Source organism: Colletotrichum gloeosporioides, assembly GCF_011800055.1.
Source record: "Colletotrichum gloeosporioides strain Lc1 chromosome Unknown consensus_1, whole genome shotgun sequence".
Lineage (NCBI taxonomy): Eukaryota > Fungi > Ascomycota > Sordariomycetes > Glomerellales > Glomerellaceae > Colletotrichum > Colletotrichum gloeosporioides.
The window spans coordinates 203,391-224,455 of NW_025544646.1; the positions used below are offsets into that span (position 1 = coordinate 203,391).

General features: G+C 51.0%; 6 protein-coding genes and 1 pseudogene across 7 annotated transcripts; 3 read left to right on the top strand and 4 right to left on the bottom strand.

The window, feature by feature from the left end:
- Positions 1 to 862: 862 nt before the first annotated feature.
- GCG54_00009838 (uncharacterized protein) lies at positions 863 to 1,561 on the top strand (the record flags this gene model as incomplete). Its single annotated transcript, XM_045409776.1, has 2 exons — positions 863 to 1,040; positions 1,095 to 1,561. 2 exons carry the CDS (start codon positions 863 to 865, stop codon positions 1,559 to 1,561), a joined length of 645 nt encoding a protein of 214 aa, XP_045271313.1.
- Positions 1,562 to 2,333: 772 nt separating this feature from the next.
- Positions 2,334 to 3,644, bottom strand: GCG54_00009839 ((-)-delta-cadinene synthase; the record flags this gene model as incomplete). Its single annotated transcript, XM_045409777.1, has 3 exons — positions 2,334 to 2,427; positions 2,489 to 3,334; positions 3,394 to 3,644. The coding sequence occupies 3 exons, from the start codon at positions 3,642 to 3,644 to the stop codon at positions 2,334 to 2,336; spliced, it is 1,191 nt and encodes a 396-aa protein (XP_045271314.1).
- A 2,076-nt stretch (positions 3,645 to 5,720) lies between these two features.
- GCG54_00009840 (Vanillyl-alcohol oxidase) lies at positions 5,721 to 7,804 on the top strand (the record flags this gene model as incomplete). Its single annotated transcript, XM_045409778.1, has 5 exons — positions 5,721 to 6,161; positions 6,271 to 6,738; positions 6,795 to 6,893; positions 6,943 to 7,447; positions 7,500 to 7,804. The coding sequence occupies 5 exons, from the start codon at positions 5,721 to 5,723 to the stop codon at positions 7,802 to 7,804; spliced, it is 1,818 nt and encodes a 605-aa protein (XP_045271315.1).
- Positions 7,805 to 8,134: 330 nt separating this feature from the next.
- Positions 8,135 to 8,314, bottom strand: GCG54_00009841 (uncharacterized protein; the record flags this gene model as incomplete). Its single annotated transcript, XM_045409779.1, has 1 exon — positions 8,135 to 8,314. The coding sequence occupies one exon, from the start codon at positions 8,312 to 8,314 to the stop codon at positions 8,135 to 8,137; it is 180 nt and encodes a 59-aa protein (XP_045271316.1).
- Positions 8,315 to 9,615: 1,301 nt separating this feature from the next.
- GCG54_00009842 (Subtilisin DY) lies at positions 9,616 to 12,452 on the top strand (the record flags this gene model as incomplete). The annotated part of the gene is made up of 12 exons (XM_045409780.1): positions 9,616 to 9,741; positions 9,796 to 10,122; positions 10,180 to 10,243; positions 10,300 to 10,402; positions 10,464 to 10,521; positions 10,573 to 10,629; positions 10,687 to 11,516; positions 11,575 to 11,690; positions 11,748 to 11,844; positions 11,904 to 11,991; positions 12,046 to 12,293; positions 12,356 to 12,452. The coding sequence occupies 12 exons, from the start codon at positions 9,616 to 9,618 to the stop codon at positions 12,450 to 12,452; spliced, it is 2,211 nt and encodes a 736-aa protein (XP_045271317.1).
- Positions 12,453 to 12,609: 157 nt separating this feature from the next.
- GCG54_00009843 lies at positions 12,610 to 13,827 on the bottom strand (annotated as a pseudogene). The gene is made up of 2 exons: positions 13,383 to 13,827; positions 12,610 to 13,352 (listed from the first exon to the last, which is right to left on the bottom strand). Coding segments are annotated over exons 1-2 (1,188 nt in total).
- A 1,258-nt stretch (positions 13,828 to 15,085) lies between these two features.
- GCG54_00009844 (uncharacterized protein) lies at positions 15,086 to 16,658 on the bottom strand (the record flags this gene model as incomplete). Its single annotated transcript, XM_045409781.1, has 2 exons — positions 15,086 to 15,970; positions 16,023 to 16,658. 2 exons carry the CDS (start codon positions 16,656 to 16,658, stop codon positions 15,086 to 15,088), a joined length of 1,521 nt encoding a protein of 506 aa, XP_045271318.1.
- Between the last annotated feature and the right edge of the window lie 4,407 nt (positions 16,659 to 21,065).

A 21,065-nucleotide genomic window follows, 5' to 3' on the forward strand; every position in this document is an offset into this window, starting at 1 on the left:
ATCTGTCTCTGTTTTAACGGAACTCCGTGAACATTATCATATACATGGATTACCTAGGCCGCGCCATGAGTCCCCTACACCCACTTCCAAAGCTCGCACGGCTTTCGTGTGAATGCTCGGATGGGGGTGGGGGGTCGCAGCACAGACGGAGGGACATGGCGGCATGATTACCAGAGCAAAACCAATGCCAGCTTGCGTATTTCCAATATACCAAGCTTTCTTCCAGAACAGGCCTCCCGCTCGGGATCAACCGTCTCATCTTCGCAGGGTAAACGCGTCCTCTTCGTAGGGCTTCGCGTTTAGAAACTCCACTGAAGCCGCGCCAGTCTGTGTGTTTCCTGAGGGGTTGGCTTCTTAAAGGCATAACGCAAGAGGGTGTTGTGAACGTCATTTCCTCTACGTATCCGGTCTTCAACACCCGTGTCTCGTTCTCCAAAACCCAAACAGACTTTCGGTTCAGGCTACCCCCGGCCCTTCTCCTATCTGACAGGCGGACGTGCGCCCCTCCATCATCTCAACTGCCATCCGGACGTCCTGAACGGACCAACCAAAAGGGCATGTGTTGCGGTACACCTTGAACATGGGTCAACCATGCGTGAAACTAGGCAAGTTAAACTCCTGTTCGCTTTCCAGAAGGAGAAGCATTTCGCCATACGCATTGTCAACATTGCGTTGATGATCTGACGCCGAAGATGTGGGATCATCTCGGACTCTCGAACACCATTCATACTTATAAAGAACTTGAAGACCCTTATGGCGCCAAGTTTGTCCCCCGGGCCTGCTGACTCGCTCTCAAGAAACATATTATTGACAATACAACGCTTGACTGAACCACTCTGAACCAATACCATCGTCACTCATCATGTCTGGTCCACCAAGTCTCGGCCCCACGCGTATCATCCTCGACGTCACGGGTGATGTTCCGGACTGGAAGGAGGAGTACAAGAAGTTCCTCTTGTCGGTGAAGGACTCCGATGGCTACTTCCGCTACCGCTGGGGACCCTGGAAGGAAGACCCAAGCAAGCTGGAGATTCTTGCAAGTTCGTGAATTCGGCTATCCAGATGTGGCTTCCGCCGACTTACTGATTTTACAGCCTGGGCTCCTCTCGAGAACCGCGCCGCTTTCGGCAAGTCTGAACACCACCAGAAGGCCATCGAGGCGCTGAAGCCCGTCATAGCCGGGCCCATGCCCACAAAGTGTCCTCGCTTCGACCTGGATGTGCGCACATTCGTGCCCCCGCCCCCGCAGCTGATCAACAGCCCCATCTGCGAGGTCATCACCATCCGCAACTGCACCGGCAACCGTGAGGCAATGGCGGAGACTCTGAAGAAAGCAGAGACCCTGCCTGGGTGCCATGCTGCTCACTCGGGCATTGGTGCGACAGACACTCCCGACCACGGAACTGTGTGGATTGGATTTGTCGGATGGAGAGACTACGAGTCGAGCAAGGAGGCGGACAAGTCCATCTACACTCCTGAAGGCGTTGGCAATATTGAGAGGCACCACATCAACTTCAACTTCCCCATCAAGGGATTCTCTGTTACGAACCCCGGTAGATAAAGTAGCATCGGTAGCGGATGCTGGGTTGAGGATGAGGTGTAGCTGATTCTATTCAATGGCATTCGCATTTTTCCAACGAAGATGTTTTCTTCATGCATGGCTCGCCGCGTGACTGTATTATCAATCTGTTTCTGAATGACTATGTGACGAATAATTCGGTAGAGCAACCCGGTATCCGTACTTATCCTTAAAAATCGAGCTGCTGAAAAGAGTAGAATGGAATGAGGAAGAACCTGCCCAAATGTGATGTCGAGATATCAATTGCAAACCTCGAAACTACCCCGTGACGCAAGAACTGACTCGAAGGAAAAGATTTGCGGCTACATAGGCAAGCATAGTAATCATGTAGCCCTGACAGAAACATAGCTGAAGATGATGGGCCATTGAACAAGCAGATCCAAACCGCAAGATGCCAGGCTACTCCCGACCTGTCATCACATTTGGCAGGATCATCACAAGATAATCCCAGGCTGATACTTGAACGGCTTCAAAAAGCGACAGCAGACCCAAGTAGGCGGCGCCACATTTCACTGACCATTCAAAATCTGTTGAAGTACCATACTTGGTAACACGGCACCGCATAACAAGGGCTTATCCCGTAGTGAAACCAAACAGGCCCAATACGGCAGTTGAGCAGGTGAGATGAATAATGCTTCCAACGTCTCTTGTGCTTTTACTATCGATAGCATGAGAGTCTAATGAAGAATGAACTTGACACCATATCCCATATGTGCCGCTAATACCAATGTCCAGCATCGAGTCAAAAGCAGGCTTAGGACTCCTCGGGCTCAGCGTCCACGGTCCAGTTATAACCACCATCGGCGTCCGGCTTGACGTCCCACAGGCAGTATCGTGGTGTCTTCATGCTGTAGTAGGAAGTTGTATCAGCGATGACTGTCAAAAAGCGAGCGGAATGTCCAGACTTACCTCCAAAGCCAGTTGGCCATACACATGTTCTTGCAGTTTCTGGCAAGCAGGGAGACGTGATACTTGTGCGGCGTGTCAGCGAACCGCCTGAGGGCAGCTTCGGATGCCTCATTAACCGCAGCGACCTCGCGTTCCAGTCTAGCGACAGCCCCATCAATGCCCTTCTGAGCATTGCCATGCGAGAGTAGCACGACAAGATTCTCCACAAAGCCCTCCTTAATTTCCTTGCGCAAGCTCACGATGTCGTTGACAACCCAGACGACGGCAACAGCCGCACGGTAAAGCTCGCGCATCTCCTCGGACTCCATAACCTCTTCAGGTAGGCTGATGCCGTTAGCGAACTCGAGGTTCACCGCAACCTGCATAATACAGGAAGACGCCTCGCGGTAGCCAAGATATTCTTCGAGAGTGGGAATGCGGCCCGCGTAGCGATTGAGGGCCTCCTGTCGGTACCCGTCGAGAGTCGCAATCGCCTCCTTGGCAATGCGCGCACGATACGGGCGGTTGTCACTGTACGACTTGCAGACGGCTTGCGCGTATTCATCAAACGAGACAACCGCGTCGTGATCTTTGTATTGCAGCGGGGCGGTTTCCGTGGTGTTGGCAACATTGAGGCTGCGCTCAACAAAGTCACGACAGTCCGCCAACATGACGTGCAAGGACGCAAAGTCAAATTTGTGCACGAGCGAGTACTGGTCGAGCATGTCGTCGATGATGAACATCCAGGCCTGGAATGACGTGAGAGCCTCGATGCGGTCGCACGAGGCGTATGGGTACCAGCCGGCCAACTGAGATGAGAGCATGGCCTTAGTCAGGCGCATGCGAACAGTGTCGTTGACAGCATGTCTAAGTTAACATATCAGTCGAGTTCGTCTTGATTTCTCGCAAAGAATTTGAGTGCTTACGTCTCGATAATCTGAAGGATTTTGGAGTTGACGGCTTCTAAGTGCATGCTCTGGTCCTTGGGCCAGTCTGCCATCATTTTCCCGAGATCTGGGATGCGGACATTCTGCCCATGAAGCTGCCACAAGATCTGCTCCCGAGTGCGACCTTGGCTCTTCTGCGCTGGGGAGTTTCTCCCGGAGTTACTCCTCTCAGAGTGTCGAGATAGCGCAGGGTGGAGTGAGACCGGTGCGGGTGCGACTGAAGATGACATGATGATGTAGTGAACGGTTGTAAAGATGAGACTGAAGGGATGATGAGTTGCTGTTGATGTTGATGGATACCAGCTGTCAAGTAAGTATATTGCGTGCAGCAAACTTTCTCAAAGAGTATGTGGGAGCCAGTCACTCTATATACGGCGGGTATTCCTGGCTTCGCCTTACACAGTAACTATACGAGCGAATCGCGACAATGCGAGAACGGACTTACACGTTTCCATTCGCCTATATTTGCCTTCGACGATTTGCACCAGTTCGTCTCCTGCGGCGAATATATCCAATCCTGAACTGACTAGCATGCGCCGAACAATACGAAAAACGCTTCACCTGCCTCATTCAGGGACGGCCTTGGGTCTAAGACCGCTAGACCGGCGGCTTGCCGTCGGGAAACCTAGAATACATCTGTCACTTAATTCCGAATGCTTGGACGGGCTGCCTCGGGGAAGGGTGCATGTGAAGCAAGATGGAACTCTGCGAGCTAAAATCAGAAAATCTTCAATGTGACATGTACGCGGAGTCCGAAAAACGGCGCGTGAGGCTTCAATTGATCGGCATGGCAGTGGGGCCGTGGCGGGCTGAGAGCAAGCGTGGAGGTTGCAGATCCAGTCCATCGGCCAGACTGAACTAAAGAACTCAATACAATCTTTCCCACCGCCCCAGGCACACATGTTATTAAAGCACACCATCTCGATGGACACCACTTCAATGGCGCCACCACTTGGATGCTCACCATCTTCACGATATTAAGATTGAAGTTTTGAAGCCTATTTGGGTGATCAAGTCGTTCAATGTGAATGCCAAGGCGTAGGTCTGACGTATCTAGCCGATGCCAACCCCCCTTTAGCTCGTTTCACGCACCACTAAAGTTAGTAAGATGATGGCAAAGGTATTTGCGACGTTGGGCAAAGTTGCCAGCCAAGCAGCGTTAGGAACCAACTCCATGCGAAGGCTATTTGGAAATGAATGAGGCCAGCGTATTTTCGTTTGATGGCCCACGCCTTGCAATATCGCCGGCCGGATCTGATTAGCTCCCTCGCGAAAGACCCATATCAGACGCGACTTGATGTGAGACTGCTCAAAGGAATATGGCCGATGATACCAGTCGCAATTGGCCTAATCGCCTCATCTTGTGCGGGCAAGTTCATCCGCGGCCTTCCGTGGCCAGCCGACGGAAGACCAGCTCATAGGGATGGGTGTCCCAGGTGATCGGTTTTCCAAACACTAGACGGCTGCGCGGTTACTGCCGTGCGGTTGGCGAAGCCAATCAAAATAGCAGTAGCGGGCTAATGCTGGATGGTTCGCTCTATGGTCAAAACGCACTCGGAAACTTCGGATGTCTTTGTATTGTATGTATGGCGGCTCAGGGGCCAAAGCTACAAGGTTTAAGTTGAAAGGTTCCCCATCCTCGCTCTTGCAGTTTCAATGAGAAGTAAATTTCCCAGACGCGGACACTGCGTTGGAGGGTGTAGACTTTGATGCACACCATCTCCCTTACGCGAGCTGAAGAAGCGAATTGAAATGAAAAGAGACGAGATAAAAGGTATCACAAATTATAGCCCTCAGGTATTCCAAGAACATGCCAAGAACATGAGGGGTGCACTAGTTGACTTCAAAGTTGGGGGAACTCCGATACATTGACGCAATTAGTACATGCCAACTTAGACTCTCGCACCTTGCAACACAATACTCCATCGACTAGCCTGATGACTTGCATATGGCAACCACACAACTCCAACTACGGTATTACTGTTATTCTTTGTTGATGTCCGTAGAATAAACAGTGTGCGGAAACTCCACCCGCCCCGATTGGCATTTCGGAACGGAGTCTGGAGCATTTTGCTTCGGAGGAAGTAACGACAGCAAGACATGCCTAGCCTGGCAAAAGTTGATATTGACATGTCGTTTGTCCGAAGAAGCCGTTCATTTGGCTAAGTGACCATATATATACATATGGCTTGAGTACACCATGGGAGTTGGAGCTGTCACACCAAACCTACTGCTCATTCTAATAGTTACTGTTGCCAACGTCCTTCATTCTTCACACGACCGCAAGATTCATTGAGACCGCAGTCATGACAACCGCTCAGGTGCCTCCTAACCTTACCCAAGGTCACTTCTGGATGGGCTCGAAGAAGGGCGCTGCCAATGGCGGTGCCAACGGGTCTAGCCAAGATGTGGACACGCCGAAGTTTCTTCCCCCGAATATGACGCAGGCGTCATTTGACAAGTTCGCCAAGAAGGTCATTGATGTGGTCGGCGAGGACAACTTCCAAGTAATCACACCAGAGATGGATCTGGACGGCTACGAAGATGACGACTTTGGCCGCAATTGCCGGACACACGACTACTACCGCTCATTTGATGATGAACAGGAGCTGGTTGGATCTGCACTTTGCCATCCTCGAACTGTTCAAGATATCCAAGCGATTCTCGCAGCAGCCAATGAGCACAAGATGCCACTTTGGCCCATTAGCACTGGCAGGAACCTTGCTTACGGTGGATCTGCACCAAGAGTATGTCATTATGGTCATTTTGGTTTTGGATCATGATTTGCCGCGTTCATGACTTCACCCCAGTTGCGTAGCACACTTTCATGAATCTCAAGCTAACCTGATCTCATAGGTCCCTGGCTCACTTGTGATGGTTTTGAGCACGCACATGAACCGCATCCTTCACGTCGATACCACGGCATGCGTGTGCATCGTTGAGCCCGGTGTGACATTCATGCAGATGAGTGATTATCTGAAGGAGCACAATCTCATCGACAGGATCCGTGTCGACTCATCTGGACTTGGATGGGGCTCTATGATTGGTAATGCCCTAGACCGCGGCGGCGGAGCTTCTTTATATGGCGATCGCTGGGGAAAGCATAGCGGTATGGAAGTCGTTTTGCCCAATGGCGAAGTCGTTAGAATGGGCATGGGTGCTGTTCAGAGCCCCGAGGGTCGCAAGCAGGCCGCCGAAGGTGTTCACCCGGCCGATCAGGCGCTCAATGAGTGTTTCGCACTATTCCCGTACGGCTGGGGTCCAATGAACGATGGTATCTTCTCGCAGGGTAACAGTGGTATTGTTACGAAGATGGGCTTCTGGGTATGCCTCTCGAGCTCGCACGTTCGTGAGTTCTCGGTGATGCTAACACCACACAGTTGATGCCGGCGCCCCAAGGCATGACCCCCTTCTCCATCACCTTCGAGAAGGAATCAGACCTCAAGGCACTGGTTGATTGTATTCAGCCCCTCGACTTGGTAAGATTGTCTTGCATTTGCGGAATGGAACCATCTAACAACGCACCAGAACGGCACCTTGCAAAGCTCAGTCAGTCTGCGCAATCTTACTCTCGAAGCTGCACACTACGGCCCCCGTTCCAGCTACACCAATGCTTCTCACAAGGAGGTCATCCCGGAGGAGGACTTCGAGAAGATGGCTAAGAAGCTCAACACCGGTCGCTGGCGCTACATCGGTGCGGTCTTTGGCTCTGACAAGGTCCGCGAGGCACTCATTGAGGACATTAAGCGTGAGATGACCAAGGTCCCTGGTAGCAAGTGGGCTACCCTTGATGAGAACCCCGACGAGCAGAACCTTGTCCGTGTTCGTGCCACATATCTGCAGGGCATCTCGTCCATGGGTGAGTTTGCCTGGATGAAGCAGTGGCTACCAAACTGTTCCGTCATCATGGTGGCCGCTATCTCTAGATTGGAGGGCAGCGCCGTCTGGGACCAATATTCGCGGGCCAAGGAGTTGTTCGCCAAGGCTGGTATCGACTACATCAGCCATTACGTGGCTTACTTCCGTACTATGCGTAAGTCTTCCCTGATAGAATATTTCTGCAATGACCACTGACACGAATTCAGATAACGTCTGCATCATTCCCTACGATCGCAAAGACAAGGATATGCGAGGTCGCGCCCAGTGGCTGGCTCGTACATTGTTGAAGGAGTGGAAGGAGAACGGCTGGAGCGTGTTCCGAACTCACGTCGGACTCATGGACCAAGTGGCCGATACATACGACTTCAACAAAGGTGCGCTGTGGAAGATGCACGAGGAGATCCATGATAACCTCGACCCCAACGGCATTCTAGCCCCTGGAAGAGGTGGTGTTTGGCCCAAGTCCTACAACAAGGACGAGTGGATGATGGGCAAGAAGTACATCGGCTAGAAGAAGGTTTCAGCATCTGACTTAGGCGTAAAGCAGTTGCATTGACAAGGCTGCCATATGAGTTCTTTAATTGATGTGTGGCTTTCTATAATTGAAATTGTTTGGTCTACTCTGACATTTGACATGCTCAACACTTGCAGTTGTCACCAAAGTCTGGATATATTCTGGCACAGAGCTATATGCGAGACGTGATCCAGGTGACTTATTCTATCCGCTGATTCATCGTGGCATGGAAAGAATAGTTTGACAAAGACCGTAGTCGGCCACAGAGACTGTATGGCATCTAGCCTACATACATTCCTGCCGACATTGGGTGTGCGCGAGTCCAAATTAACGTCTTGCACGTTCAAAGAATGCCCTGATACCGGTAACGGTGACCCAGCCAATTACGACGACAGTCACGGCCAGCCGGATTTCCCTCGCGAGCCCAGCAGTGTTCGGGGAGAATTGAATGAGGTGGAGATGCTTGATAGCGCCGGAATGCGCCGACTGGAGTGCAAATTGCTCCATCTACAAACTGTCAATTATTCTGATCGATTCTGTAAATTTTCAGCAGGCCACATACCTTGGTGTTGGATGAGGTTGTTGATGAGTGAGCTGAATATGCTGGAGGTCGGGAGAGTGAGGGAGAACTTTTTGGTGGGGATGATGGATTACGTCAACGAATCATAGCGTGTCGCTTCCTACCGCTTGCGGCACCCCTAGGGAAAGCCCAACACAACCCAATCGGCCAGAATTGCGACCCACAACCAACCAATGATAGAGACGACGAGAACTTGGAAAAAACAACGTAAACAGAATAAAATGGATCCAATTAGAGAGAAAAACTGCTTATAACAAGCTTGGATCGCAATGTGCTATTCGAGGATGTAAGTACATGAATGCCGATCAACGATCACAAGTGACTTTATGCAAAGTGGATCGTTGTGCAAGACGGAGACCGGCGAAAGAATTCCATTGTTTACTGGGAATTGCGGTGTCGTTTCAGGACGAACAGACAATCAAACTCTGAATCTGATCTCTTCGTATCACTAATGGTTAGATGACTTTGAAGTCTCATGGCGAAAGCTCGTCAGGTAGCCTGTTAATGAAGGCCAATTAACGGGAATACTGATTGAAGCAAGTGTGGATTCTGAATGTAAGAATTGCTACCTCCTCTGTGGTGAATACGGCGGCGTGAGCTTCTCAATACAGCATGCATGCCCAGCACGCAATGCATCATGCAAGAGCGCAGGACGCCAAAGTTGGAAGGTGATTTCGTCTGTGCTCTGAATATCTTGGCAATATTTTAACCGCCTGACGATGCAACCTCGCAGGCCTGACTATGTCGTAGTAGTGCTGACGGGTGATGATCCTACTGCTACGATTACTGCTACGATAGTGAAATAGTTAGAGCCATTTCTTCACTCGCGGACTTCACTCGCGCACTGAACTGATTCGTATTGCACGTTCTTTACTTCAGGGATGACCTCTCATCCTGCGGTGCGAGGTTTGGATCAATACCGCTCGCTAGATACAGCTTTGCGGCACGCGAACGACCCCGGTCTCCCAAGACCAGAACCCGTATTTCTGGTGTGATCACACCCTAAACAAGGAAGGTTGGCCATATTGGTGACAGTGCAACCCTTCTTGCGCAATACAGGCTACTGCATACGAATACAGCGACTTTAAATGAGAGTATTGATAGCGAGCTCTCGGGCATGACTGTGCGGTACATAAGTACCATAATCTGCTCCTGGCTAGAATTTCACAGATTTGAATTGGAGCTGCTACGCCCGTCCCTAGAAATCTCTGCAAATTGTCACTTTGAAATGGTGATCGCACGCCAACTATGCGCTTGGCTGCTTGTTGGGCTCGTGGCCAGCCAACAGTCCCAAGATAACGCCGAACCGAACGCCGTCCGATTCGCCAAAAGCTACATTGTGGAATTCGCAGATGTATGTCACATTCAACACCAAGTTAATCCAGTATGATCCCTGACATAATAAAAGGGCAAGTCAAGTCGGCAGAGCTCACTTTCTTCAACCGATGGAGTTCGAATAGTGAAGCATTTTGACAGCGAGATCTTCACAGGAGCTAGTGTGGAAACCGCTGACCTAACTCTTGAAAGTCTCTTGGAGCTTCCAGACATTGTCAACGCCTGGCCAAATACTATTGTGAGCTTGGAACCACTGATACAGGAAGAAAACACCCTGCAAGCGGTGCCTGCGGTCGCCCATGTCGTCACTGGAGTCGACAAGGTGCATGAGAAGGGAATCTATGGCAACGGAGTAAAGATTGGAGTCGTGGACACAGGAATTTGGTACAATCACGATGCTGTAGGTTTGATGGTGTTCTGGGGCTTCTTTATAGTATACTAATGGATCTCGTGGTAGCTTGGCGGTGGCTTTGGAGAGGGCTTCAAGGTTGCTGGAGGGTACGACTTCGTTGGTGATCAGTGTAGGAGCCCCTCGCAACTGTTTAAACGAGACCAAAAAGCTAACAAGCTTGCACAGATTGGCCATTTGTTGGCTATGAGAAGGAACCCGACGAAGATCCTTTGGACCTGCTCGGACACGGCACTCATGTGGCCGGTATCATTGCTGGCAAGACAGAGGAGTGAGTTTCATCTTCAGTAAGGAGATTATTCTTCGCCAAATATCTCTAACACCACGATTAGCTTCGTTGGAGTAGCTCCCGACGCTACTCTTTACGCCTACAAGGTCATGTCTCGTCAGGTGAGTCACCAACTGATTTCGTTTCAACGCAATCGACTGAGTAGTATGCAGGGGTCCACCGATGCGGCCACTCTAATTGAATCGTTTCTAGCCGCATTCAACGACGGGGTAGGTTATAAGTCGCCAACTTATTAGTCGATCAGTTGAAAGCTGATTTTTAAAAAGATCGATATCATCACTTCAAGCATAGGGGGCTCAAGCGGCTGGGCTGAAGAAGCCTGGGCCGTAGTTGCATCTCGCCTGGTCGAACAAGGCATCGTCGTGACCATCTCAGCTGCAAACTCCGGATCCATAGGGCCCTTCTACGGTAGCAGCGGCTCGTCGGGAAAGAATGTCCTCGCAATTGCGTCGGCTGATGCCCCAGCCATCAACACCACTCGCGCGTCTTCATTCACTTCTTGGGGCTTGCTGAATGATCTCAGCGTTAAGCCCGACATCACAGCTCCCGGAGGCTCGATTTACAGCACGTACCTTGACAATGGCTGGACAGTCATGTCGGGGACGAGCATGAGTTGTCCATACGTTGCAGGCGTCGCTGCACTCTACATAAGTGCCTTCGGAGGCCGGGAAGTGCATGGGAAAGATTTTGCATTGAAACTAGGCAAGCAAATCATCGCCAGCGGAAATGTGCTCGCGTACCACGACGGGGCGTACACCGACCTCCCGGCACCCGTGCCTCAGGTAGGCAACGGTCTCGTTGATGCTTTCAAGCTACTTCACTCCAATACGACACTGGATTTCAGCCCCATCGCTTTGAACGACACAGTCAATTTCAGAGGAGAGCATACGATTACTGTCAGTAACCGGGGGTCTAATGATGTCACATATCATGTATCTCTTCAGGATGCCTATGGGGTTGAAACATTGCTGCTGGATACTGCCAACGGCGACAAGACAGTGCGACGCTTGTCAGATTTGGCGCCCGGAAAGCTCGAAGTCGACGTCAGCTTACCCGACGATTTCACGCTGAAGCCTGGAGAAGAAAAGGTCCTACCGTAAGTGAATCTAAATCCCGGAACCGACATGGGGCTTTCGTTAACAGAACGTAAAAAGATTGAACTTCAAGAACCCCGAGTCTCATGGATGGGATGCGTCTGTTTTACCCCTTTATAGTGGAAAAATATTGATCTCGGGAGACAACGGTGACGAGCTCTCCGTACCCTACGCAGGTAAGGCTATGTGGTAGTAGAAGTATGCAAGTATACTCACTGATCTGTCATTCTCAGGTGTTGGGGCCGACCTCAAGAAAGAGGTAAACCCTTTATTCCGGAACGGATTCCCATATGTTGTTTCCGGAGAACCGGCTCAGATTGGGAAAACAGCGTAAGGCTGCCATAACTAGAGAAAGCCTGATAAGAGGCTAAGAGCTGACACCTCTTTAGCTTCACTTTCAACCTGACACTCGGGGTTCAAGACTTCCCGAAGATCTTCCATAACATTATTTGGGGAACCCGCCAGCTTAGATGGGATGTAGGTTTGCAACTATCGACATGGTATCTGTATGGATGCTCACGCAGTCGCTAGATATTCGAGGACGGATGGACCGAAAGTGATTGGACATATCCGCTAGTCGTTGGCGAGAATGGGTACATAGGATCGGGCGCATATTGGGCAGGCTCCGGCCAAGCACCATTCTTTGACCCGAGCCGATGGGACCCCGACGACACACTATCGTATCCAAAGGTTGAACAGCCCCGGGGCAGCGGCAACTCCGAAAACTGGTGGTTTGGAAAGCTTGCGAATGGCAGTCAGATTGCATTGGGCAATTACACGTAAGTCACACTTGTCACCTCCTTGTTCTTTTGCAGAAGAGACTCACACGTCATTTTGGCAGACTTCGGTATGCTGCTCTCAAGCCATTTGGTGATCCCGGCCTGTCTGAGGATTGGGCTACTTTCACGACACCTTTGGGGGTCCTTGGACAGTATTGAAAGAGATAGGTATGCATGGATGTGTCAGGCACGCGCGCTGTTGATGAAGGGATGACTGCCAGTATATAGTTTTGAAGTGCTATGTGGTGCCCTACGTATGTTCTAAACTGATCAGCTACGCTTATCTCCATGTGAGAATTCGGCGACAAATGTGGTTTCAATGCCGCCCAAATTGTTCTTCCTTTCGCATTTGCAACAACGAGATGGGGTCAATTGCTTCAGCTGGCAATTCTAGGAGCTCAACCGCGTGTGAATGTGGTTCAACCTGAACCAGTGTCTCAGGCTCATGAATGACCTGGAGATCGTATCGAGTGTACTTTTGAGCAACCCTTTGCCAATCGTATATCATGCTGGGTTCCATGTGCAGATTCCAGGTTCCTTTCCAAATAAGAGAGGTTGAACCAGATTCTGCACAGTAAATGAATTTGCATGCTTCACTCTGAACACTGTTCCACAGCACCACAGTATGGAGACAAGGCATTGACAGAGCAGCTGCAGAAGCACTCTTCAAAGTCCTTGCTATTACATCTGGGTGATTAGTTTGTGTGAGTGTTCTTGTTGTGAGGCAAAGCAGACTCAAAAGTTCCCAAACCCACTCTCGCTGACATGACTGAAAGAAGTCTTTCGCGTGAATCAAGAATGCAACGGAGAGTTTCTCGAAGTCGAGGCTCCTCTTTGCAAAGATACAACCAAGAGTTGGCAACTCGGATCGCCACATGTCAGACATGAGAGGTTTCAACCTACCGTGCGCCTTCAAGATGCATTCGTCTGTGTTCTCAAAGATTGAGACGCTCTTGAGTGATCGCGGTAAATAATATTTGATGGTATCGAGATGTGAGTTGTCAAGAATGAGTACTCCATTGACCAATAGAAAGCAATTGTAGCCGTCCAAACTTACAGCTGTCGTAGAAGCCTTCTAACATTACTAACGATCTCTGCCAGGGTTCATAGACCACTGATTGTAACCGTGGAAGCCTACTGAATAGATATCCCAGAGCTTTTGGGTCAATGTGTATTCGGCACTGTCGACGGAATACGAATTTGGTAACTGCCTTTACCAGGGGGCGTCGTCTCGGGAAGAGAAAAACATTGGTCGCAGTTCAAAGATTCTTTGACACTCTCCAAAGGTAGATGCATCAATTTGGCAACCATTCACCCAACCGTGGTTGACGTCATCCCATGGATGGCGAGAAATTGACAGTGAGCCCTCACTGTGACACCCAAAGTAAAGGTTGTTGAAGCAATGCCGCCTGTCGATCGAAGACTGGATGCTCAATTCCAATGACAGCTCGGCTTCTTCAATAACCGGCCACTGAGCAAATATAGAAAGCAAACTCCCTATTGCTTTTCTAACATAGTTTCGGTTTTGTTCCATTTATGTTCTGGTTTCCATGCGGCCTCAACCTCGACATGTATACTCCGGCAACTCAATATTGAGCCAGATCTTTCTGATTAGCTTTGCTTATCTGGGGCCGATAATGGTCTTCCGGCATCCTACGAGGCATTTATTATTTGACGACGAGTCAGATGTTTGGTGAGCCATCCACGAGTCATCTCCCATTCTCCAGCTTCGGAAGCCGAAGGAGCGCATCGGGCCGTGGTCTGATTGACCGAGATGACCCTCAGAAGGAGTCAACCTGGGCTTTAATCGAGCACCCGGACTTAATGGTCAAAAGCTGACAGTTTTGGAGATTGCATGACTACTTCGCCCTGGTCTCGGGCAGAATCCCGCAGTTCTGGTCTGGGTCAACGTGGACAAAGTGGAGGGTCGCTGCGAATCAGGAGACGAAACCCTTCGGGAGTACTGTCTGTCACGGCATTCAAAGTGTGCCACCTCGTGTATTATTAAGAAAGACTGGTACTTGGCTCTTTCCACTTACGGACATCATCCTCGTGGAAACGGCTTAGACCATTGTAGCATCGGAGAATATGTGTCTCCCAAGCACACCCAGGTCCCAAGGTCATGAACAAGATGGCTGCAATGTCATTGCCGACCCATAACTTAACCCACTTCCCGTGGATAGGAAACAATGATCATCCATGATACCCCGACTTCTTGGCGACTCTAAATGACTGCATGGGGCACCGGTGAAACCCGGGACAATCTTTTGGATGATCTAGAACATGGGCTGACACCCGGGGAACTAAAAGTGCACAAAGCTTCGTGTGCGATCTGAGATCGTCCCAAATACGATTTGATTACCAAATCGGTGTAAGGCGCACATGAATTTGACTTCGCGGACGTGGGAAATCAAGTCGGAGTACCATGCTCCGTTACCCAGCCGACCCGAAAACGAGCCGAACAGCTGCTATCCTTGACGATAGCTTGAGCTTACTGTGATGCGTGTCATCTGCCCACACACAGACTTACTGCTCCAGACCTTGGAAATGACGATGATGCCAACAAATCATTGTAACTTTCTGTAGCTATTCGCATAATCGACATTAAGGGGTATATGAAATACACGAGTCCGCCCAGACGCTGAAACGCTCATACTCTCCATGATCGACAACCGATATCGCTGGATAGTGTCATAGCTTTCGACAAAGAAAACGCTGGCTGTACCGATAGGGTGATCTCGGCGGATCGAATTGCCTCAATCCTTTTCGACAATGCGTGCCCGAACCAGCTCTTAAATACTTCCGACACTATGAGCTCGTTCTTTGTCAATACTCTCGATCGACTGTGCCCTTCCGCCATGCTTTTTCGAACTCGGATGGCCGTCCATTTCGATCACAACCGTCGTTACGGTCTCCATCTGAATTCCTTCCGTTGCCCCGCGCCTCCGTAGTGACTCTTGGCTGATACTTCTGTGTGCGCCACTCCGGCGGTGACCATCCCTCATCACACCCCGGCGGCTTCCCCTCCGGAACAGCTTCCGTAGCCAACCGCCGGTGCCCTCATCCCCGTTTGATACGTGTTGGGGTTGACCGTCTCCACCCTGGACCCAGACCATATTGCCGTACCTGCGGTTTGCCGGAGTACGCATGAAGGCAAAGGTTTCGAGGCCAGTCTCCTCGTAGTCAGGCGAAGCGTTGAAGATAATGACGTGACGCGTCGTGGAAAAGAGAAGCACGTCAAGCCATCCGTTGGATGCGATCATGGCGCCGGCCAGACAGAAGTACTCCAGAGAGACTGACCTGCCAGACATGGTGATAACACGACCCATAGCCAGGGGCGCAGTGCAAAGGATATAGATGATAGGGTATATCAAGAAAGCCGGATGGTGGCCGGCGCTGCTAGATGAGGTGGCTGGTCCTTGTTGCCCAGACGAAGTTTTGGGACGACTAGGTTGAGATACTGTAGACATGGTGTGCGCGTGACCGAGTTCGCGGCCGCGGGTGGTCTTCGAGGCGGAGGAGTTGTTTGAGGAGGAGGGGAGCTGAAGGGAGGGGTCGGTGCGGCGGATGTGGTTGAAGATAAGTATGTAAAGGACCGCCGTGACGAAGAAAGAGACGAACATCCAAAGGTAGTGGAGGTATAGACGCATGGCCTCATAGCGGACGTTGACCCAGCACTGGAGTAGGAGTTAGTCGGGAAGTTGACGGGATTGTCTTGGTGAAACATACCCAGGCAGCAGCGCGAACATAAAGACCTCCGTCATCAGCGCCATTATTGGTGATAATTACACCCGCTACAGCCAGAGCGTAAACAAAGAACCAAACGAAGGAAATCATGCTGTAAAACAGCCATGTCGGAAGCTTGTACTCTCTGACAACGGCCAAGTACGTATGGACAGCGATGGTGGTGATGAAGGCACTGGAAGCCAGGTCGCCAGTGGAAATGAACCACCCCTGAGCCCAACAGGTCGAGGTTTCAACAATGATGCCATCCTTAGTCAACCACGCTGCGTTCAGCAAGAATGCGAGGGCTTGTTGGATATCAGCCAACAGGAGGTTGTAAATGAGCACTAGAAACTGGTTCGGTGCGTCCCGTTTTGTCTTGTTCTTCTTCCGGCTGCCGGCATAGACCGTGTCCGGCAGACCCATCTCCTCCGCAAGGGCTGCGTCTGGGTTCCGCTCCCCCGTCATACGCTCCGGCGTTTCGGAGGCTGGAGAAAGGTACCATGACACCAGTCGGTATGTCAGAACAAAGAAGAGCGCCGTCGTCGTGAGGAATGAGAGGAAGCCGAAGAAAGAAACAGCCGTCAGCCCGTGTCGAAGTACGCTGGGAAGTGGCGTCAGAGTCTGGCTGCTGGGGTCCATTGTATTGGCGCGCGGAGGTGGAAGCGCCGGGTGGCGCGCGAGACAGGCGGCGTGGGTTCAACTTGTCGACAGCCGCCTACCTTAGCGATGAACTTGGCATCCAGACCAGTGGTTTGGATGATGACAGACTTAGCTGTCGTGATATCGTGACACCGTCAACGCCGGAGAATGACGAGTTCATCCCAAAAGCTACATCTGGGCAGAAAGTGGCTGCAAGCCAGATGATAAATGATCTCAGAAAGCGATGGTCCGGCCCAGAACCTAAGCCTACGGATACGGAGGCCAAGGTTGACGATCTTCGGGACCCTGTCCCTGGATGCAAAGTCCCTCACTTCTAAGTGGATGGAGAAAAGAAGGCAGGCCACCAAGTCCATGATGGGATTTGGTTCTGCAGATGACTGACTAGCAGGGGATTTGAACCATGTCGGCATGGATGAGTTCCGTACGTAGCGCCATGAGGAATCATATGGGAAGGGGTCTTGTGGGTCTATTTTGCCCAAAAGAAGAGACAAACCCGTGAGATCGGTCGTCTTCCCCATCGCAGATAAACCCATGTGTAAAATCAAAGACAAGTGAAGGAAATGGGGGAAATGAGGGGCGATTTGCGTTCGCCCGTCTGGGGAAAGTGTTCCTGTGGGTGATGTTTCATCCGCAAATGTTAACCTCAACTGCCAGCTGCTGTAAGCTTTCCATGACATCCGTCACCCATGCTGTCATTTCAGTTATCGCCAGTAAAGTCGCAGTAAGGCGAACTACAAATACCACGTTGAGGCCGAGACTTCTTCAAAATAAGACAGGATGGGCATTACGGTCGCTCAACACGGCCGTAGAGGCTGCACTCTTCCACGACCATCGCTCACATCTCATTTCCCAAGGGGTAATGAGTGAAGGCTTTGCTCAAGACAGGGCCCTGCCACGAGGGCTGGCTGAGCTAACGCTTGGCGAACTGATGCTAGCAACACTAGCCAAACCTTAGCTGAGCGCCACTGCAAGCTGTGATTGGAGAACTTCGCATCGTGGTCAGGGGCAGCTTTACCCCCTTTGGAGTGTTAAGCGTCATGAGGAACCCGTCAGCATGAATCTGACATCGGACTGTTGCTCAGAGTCCCATAGTTGGGCCGGATTGATGGTGCGATAATCGAAAGCCTAGAATCTTTCTTGTGGGGTTTTCACTGTTGCCTATTGCTGTTGAATTCACTGTCTTTTACGCAATCGCGGACAGGGTTTTGTCTCCTCTTTACTGCGTCTTCAGCTGCGTTCCTGGAGCCCACGTTGTGGGCTCTCACGCTAGGCCGAAGCTGGTCAGCTTTAACGAGAATGCAACGCGCCTGGCCAGGAATGTGGCGTCTGACAGTTTCTTAGCCCACCACGCGAGCTCGCAACCATCTGGTCTAGGCTGTTTCGGAATGTTCTCTCCTCGCTCATAGCATCGTCTTAGCACGAGTGAAAATCGTAATTTTTGCCGTTGGAGCTAAGAGACGCAAGAAATTTCTGTGGTCGGATTACGAACATCTCGGCCGTTTTACAGGCCTTCAACGTGCTGACCGGGGATCTCTCCGAGGCTTGCGGCCATGGCTCCGGCTCTTCTGCTGTTGGCTTGTGTCAAAACTGTCTATCAATCGGGCGGGTGGCGGCGCCACTTCACCGATCATCTCGCATTCTGCCGAAATGTCAAATCTGATCGATCAATGACTGCTGAAGAAAAAGAAACGCGGTGGGCTGTTGGTTGCTTCCAGGCTAGCCTCACTCATCATTCGTTACCCTTACCATTTTCTCATACACAACCCAGCCCAGTCGCAGATTTCGATGAGCAGCACGATCCATTCTGCTGTCTTCATATGATTGGATCGTAAACGCAGGCAGTTGTCATGACTTCGAATCACCGGGCGGGCCGCTTACACGATCGATGAGAGTGGATCCATAATGTGGTGTTGGGGCCAGCTGAGAAGATGCAGTACGGCCGTAAGAGCCTCTTCTGCAACGCTGCATCCTTGAATAATAGGCCCTGAATCTTCAGCAACTCAGAAGTCGAATCATGTTTGCATCGTGAGCTTCACCGTATTCCAGGATACCGGTAGATGCGACGCGGGTGCTAGCCTGGCACGGGCATGTTTTCATGGCTCTCGGTTGGGAGAGAGAAATTATCGCAAGGGGCCTCACTCAGATAGAAGAAGCACGGCGAATTGGTGACCGCTTCTTCCCCTGTAAAAGTCCCCTTAGCAAGGCGCTTGCAGGAACACGCAGGGCACGAGAGGCACACGCAGGGCAAAGCGAGCAGGCTTCGAGTTGCGTTAGCTCTGAGACTTTAGCGTCCAGCCGCACTGCAGGGGACGTACCCGACGGAACCGAATTCTACTGCTCGCGATGCCGCCCATGCTGACGGGCAGAAAGTCTCCACCTAGGCCCGGGTCGGCCTGCTGTGCTCCGTCTCGGGATGCCGAGCCGACTGCCCTCGCCGCAGACTTCCCCGCCGGGTTCACTTTCCCTCTTGACGGTCAAAAGTTTAAAAAGCTAAGATGCCGCCGGCAGACGCTCCGAACCCTTGAGCAGAAATCCGAAGTTTTGTTAGACCTGGTCGCACTCAAGCGGTCCGAGCTATTAGTTGCGTTTCTTAAGGGGTGTAGAGTTCCATGTCGACGGGGACAAAAAGGGCAACAAGATGGACCAATTCCAAAAGGGTAAGTAGATTGACCACTTGGAAAGTTCGAAACCACTCAGGTTCTCTACATGCAAAGCACGTGTTCAGTCTGTCGAGCCAATGTTTTGCGTCCAGCCTAGCAGTCTGGAGTTTGGCGCCGTCTCGCAGCTCAGACGACTTGGCGGTCAGTGACCTTCAGTCGTATGGTTCAACCTATGCGAGATAGAATCTCGCGTGGGATTCCGAGCAGCGGGGGAAGCAGCTTATATGATTTACGGCACCTGTGGATTCATTTTTACTTTTGACAATCGTCATCAAAGCCATCACGCGTACTCATGGTGGATTTTCTTGGGCTTGATGAATCCAATATTCCTACACGTTTCGACCCTGCTCTCGATCATTCGGTAGAGTCTGTCTGTAAACGTGCTCACGACTAAAACCTCAATGTCGCAGGCTAGGTATCACACGCTTGCTAGTCAGACAGAAAGCTGACGTGCGCTCCCAACGAGATTCCAGTCATGATCAATGACCTCAATGAACCGGTTAGGTCGGACCTCCAAAACGGCATGGAATATCCGCGACAAGGGCATATGGGCATCAAAAGGGCACTCAAAGTCTGATTGGGAGGGGTAAAAGAGATCACAGGGTCTTGGGCCTGGCAGTTTCGGGGCAGGCAAGTATAATGGGCTCACCACGTGCTTATCGATGTGTAAATTCGTCGACTGGGATGGCACATGGTTTAAACTCCGCTCCCTTCCATAGGGCTGGATGAGATAGCTTGGAGAATCGAATAATCTTCGAGAGGGTGTCAAGAATGCATGGTTAGGTGGGGCGCAGGACTGTAAAGGGTTCCCCGGCACTTGACGATGTAAGGAGTACGATGTTAACGTGAGGCGATCATGGGGATCCGATTTGCCGGTATTCACGGTAGATGATTACCTTCGACGAGAACGGACTTCTCAATAAGTACTTTATCTACTATGCAATATGATTGGGCTGGGCGGTCTGTCAGAGATCCCTTCTGGAATTCAGCCGACCCGGGCTGAAAAGGGAAGGCGCGGGCTGAAATTTCCCCAAGTCTTGAGGCGTCGTGGCTGGCTCGAAAACTCAAACAGACCTCCAAACTTTCGCCACCAAGCCTGTGACCAAATCGGGTCATTTCTCCCGCGGTTGAATTGCTCTGCACGAAGTTTGGAAGGCTGGTGGTCCGATGTATTTCCACAACATTGAGAACGACAGAGTTAAGATCGAGAATGTCCGGATTGTGCAATTCGAGAGTATTTGCGCGAAGCCACGGATACCGCAAAGTTGACAGTGACAAGTCTGAGCTTCATCGGCACTGTGCCGGATTTCCTTCTGCAATATCAAATCTCCATGAGCACAGTGGCCTTTGAACACAGCTAGATAGTAATATCTCCGGACTTCATGGCTTCACATACGGCCGGGTAACTCATCCTGTCCGGTCAGGGGGCAGAAGTGGCTGGGTTGCATTGCATTATTCAAGGATATGCTGCCATCTAGCTCGGATACTGAGACTGACAGCGAAGTTACGTTGGTATTGGTCGTTTGAATAAGGGTCGGGGTTGCGGATCACTCCATTAGACTTCCCGTCGGTTAGCTAAGCAAAAAGGGTTGGGGTTCGTAACCATGAACTTCTGATGTATTGATGCCCCTGAATAGTGAACACGATCTGATAAACTGGTACGTGGTGGTAAATGACTATACCAGTCATATAATGAGATGCACACTCTTCGTTGCAGAAGACCATG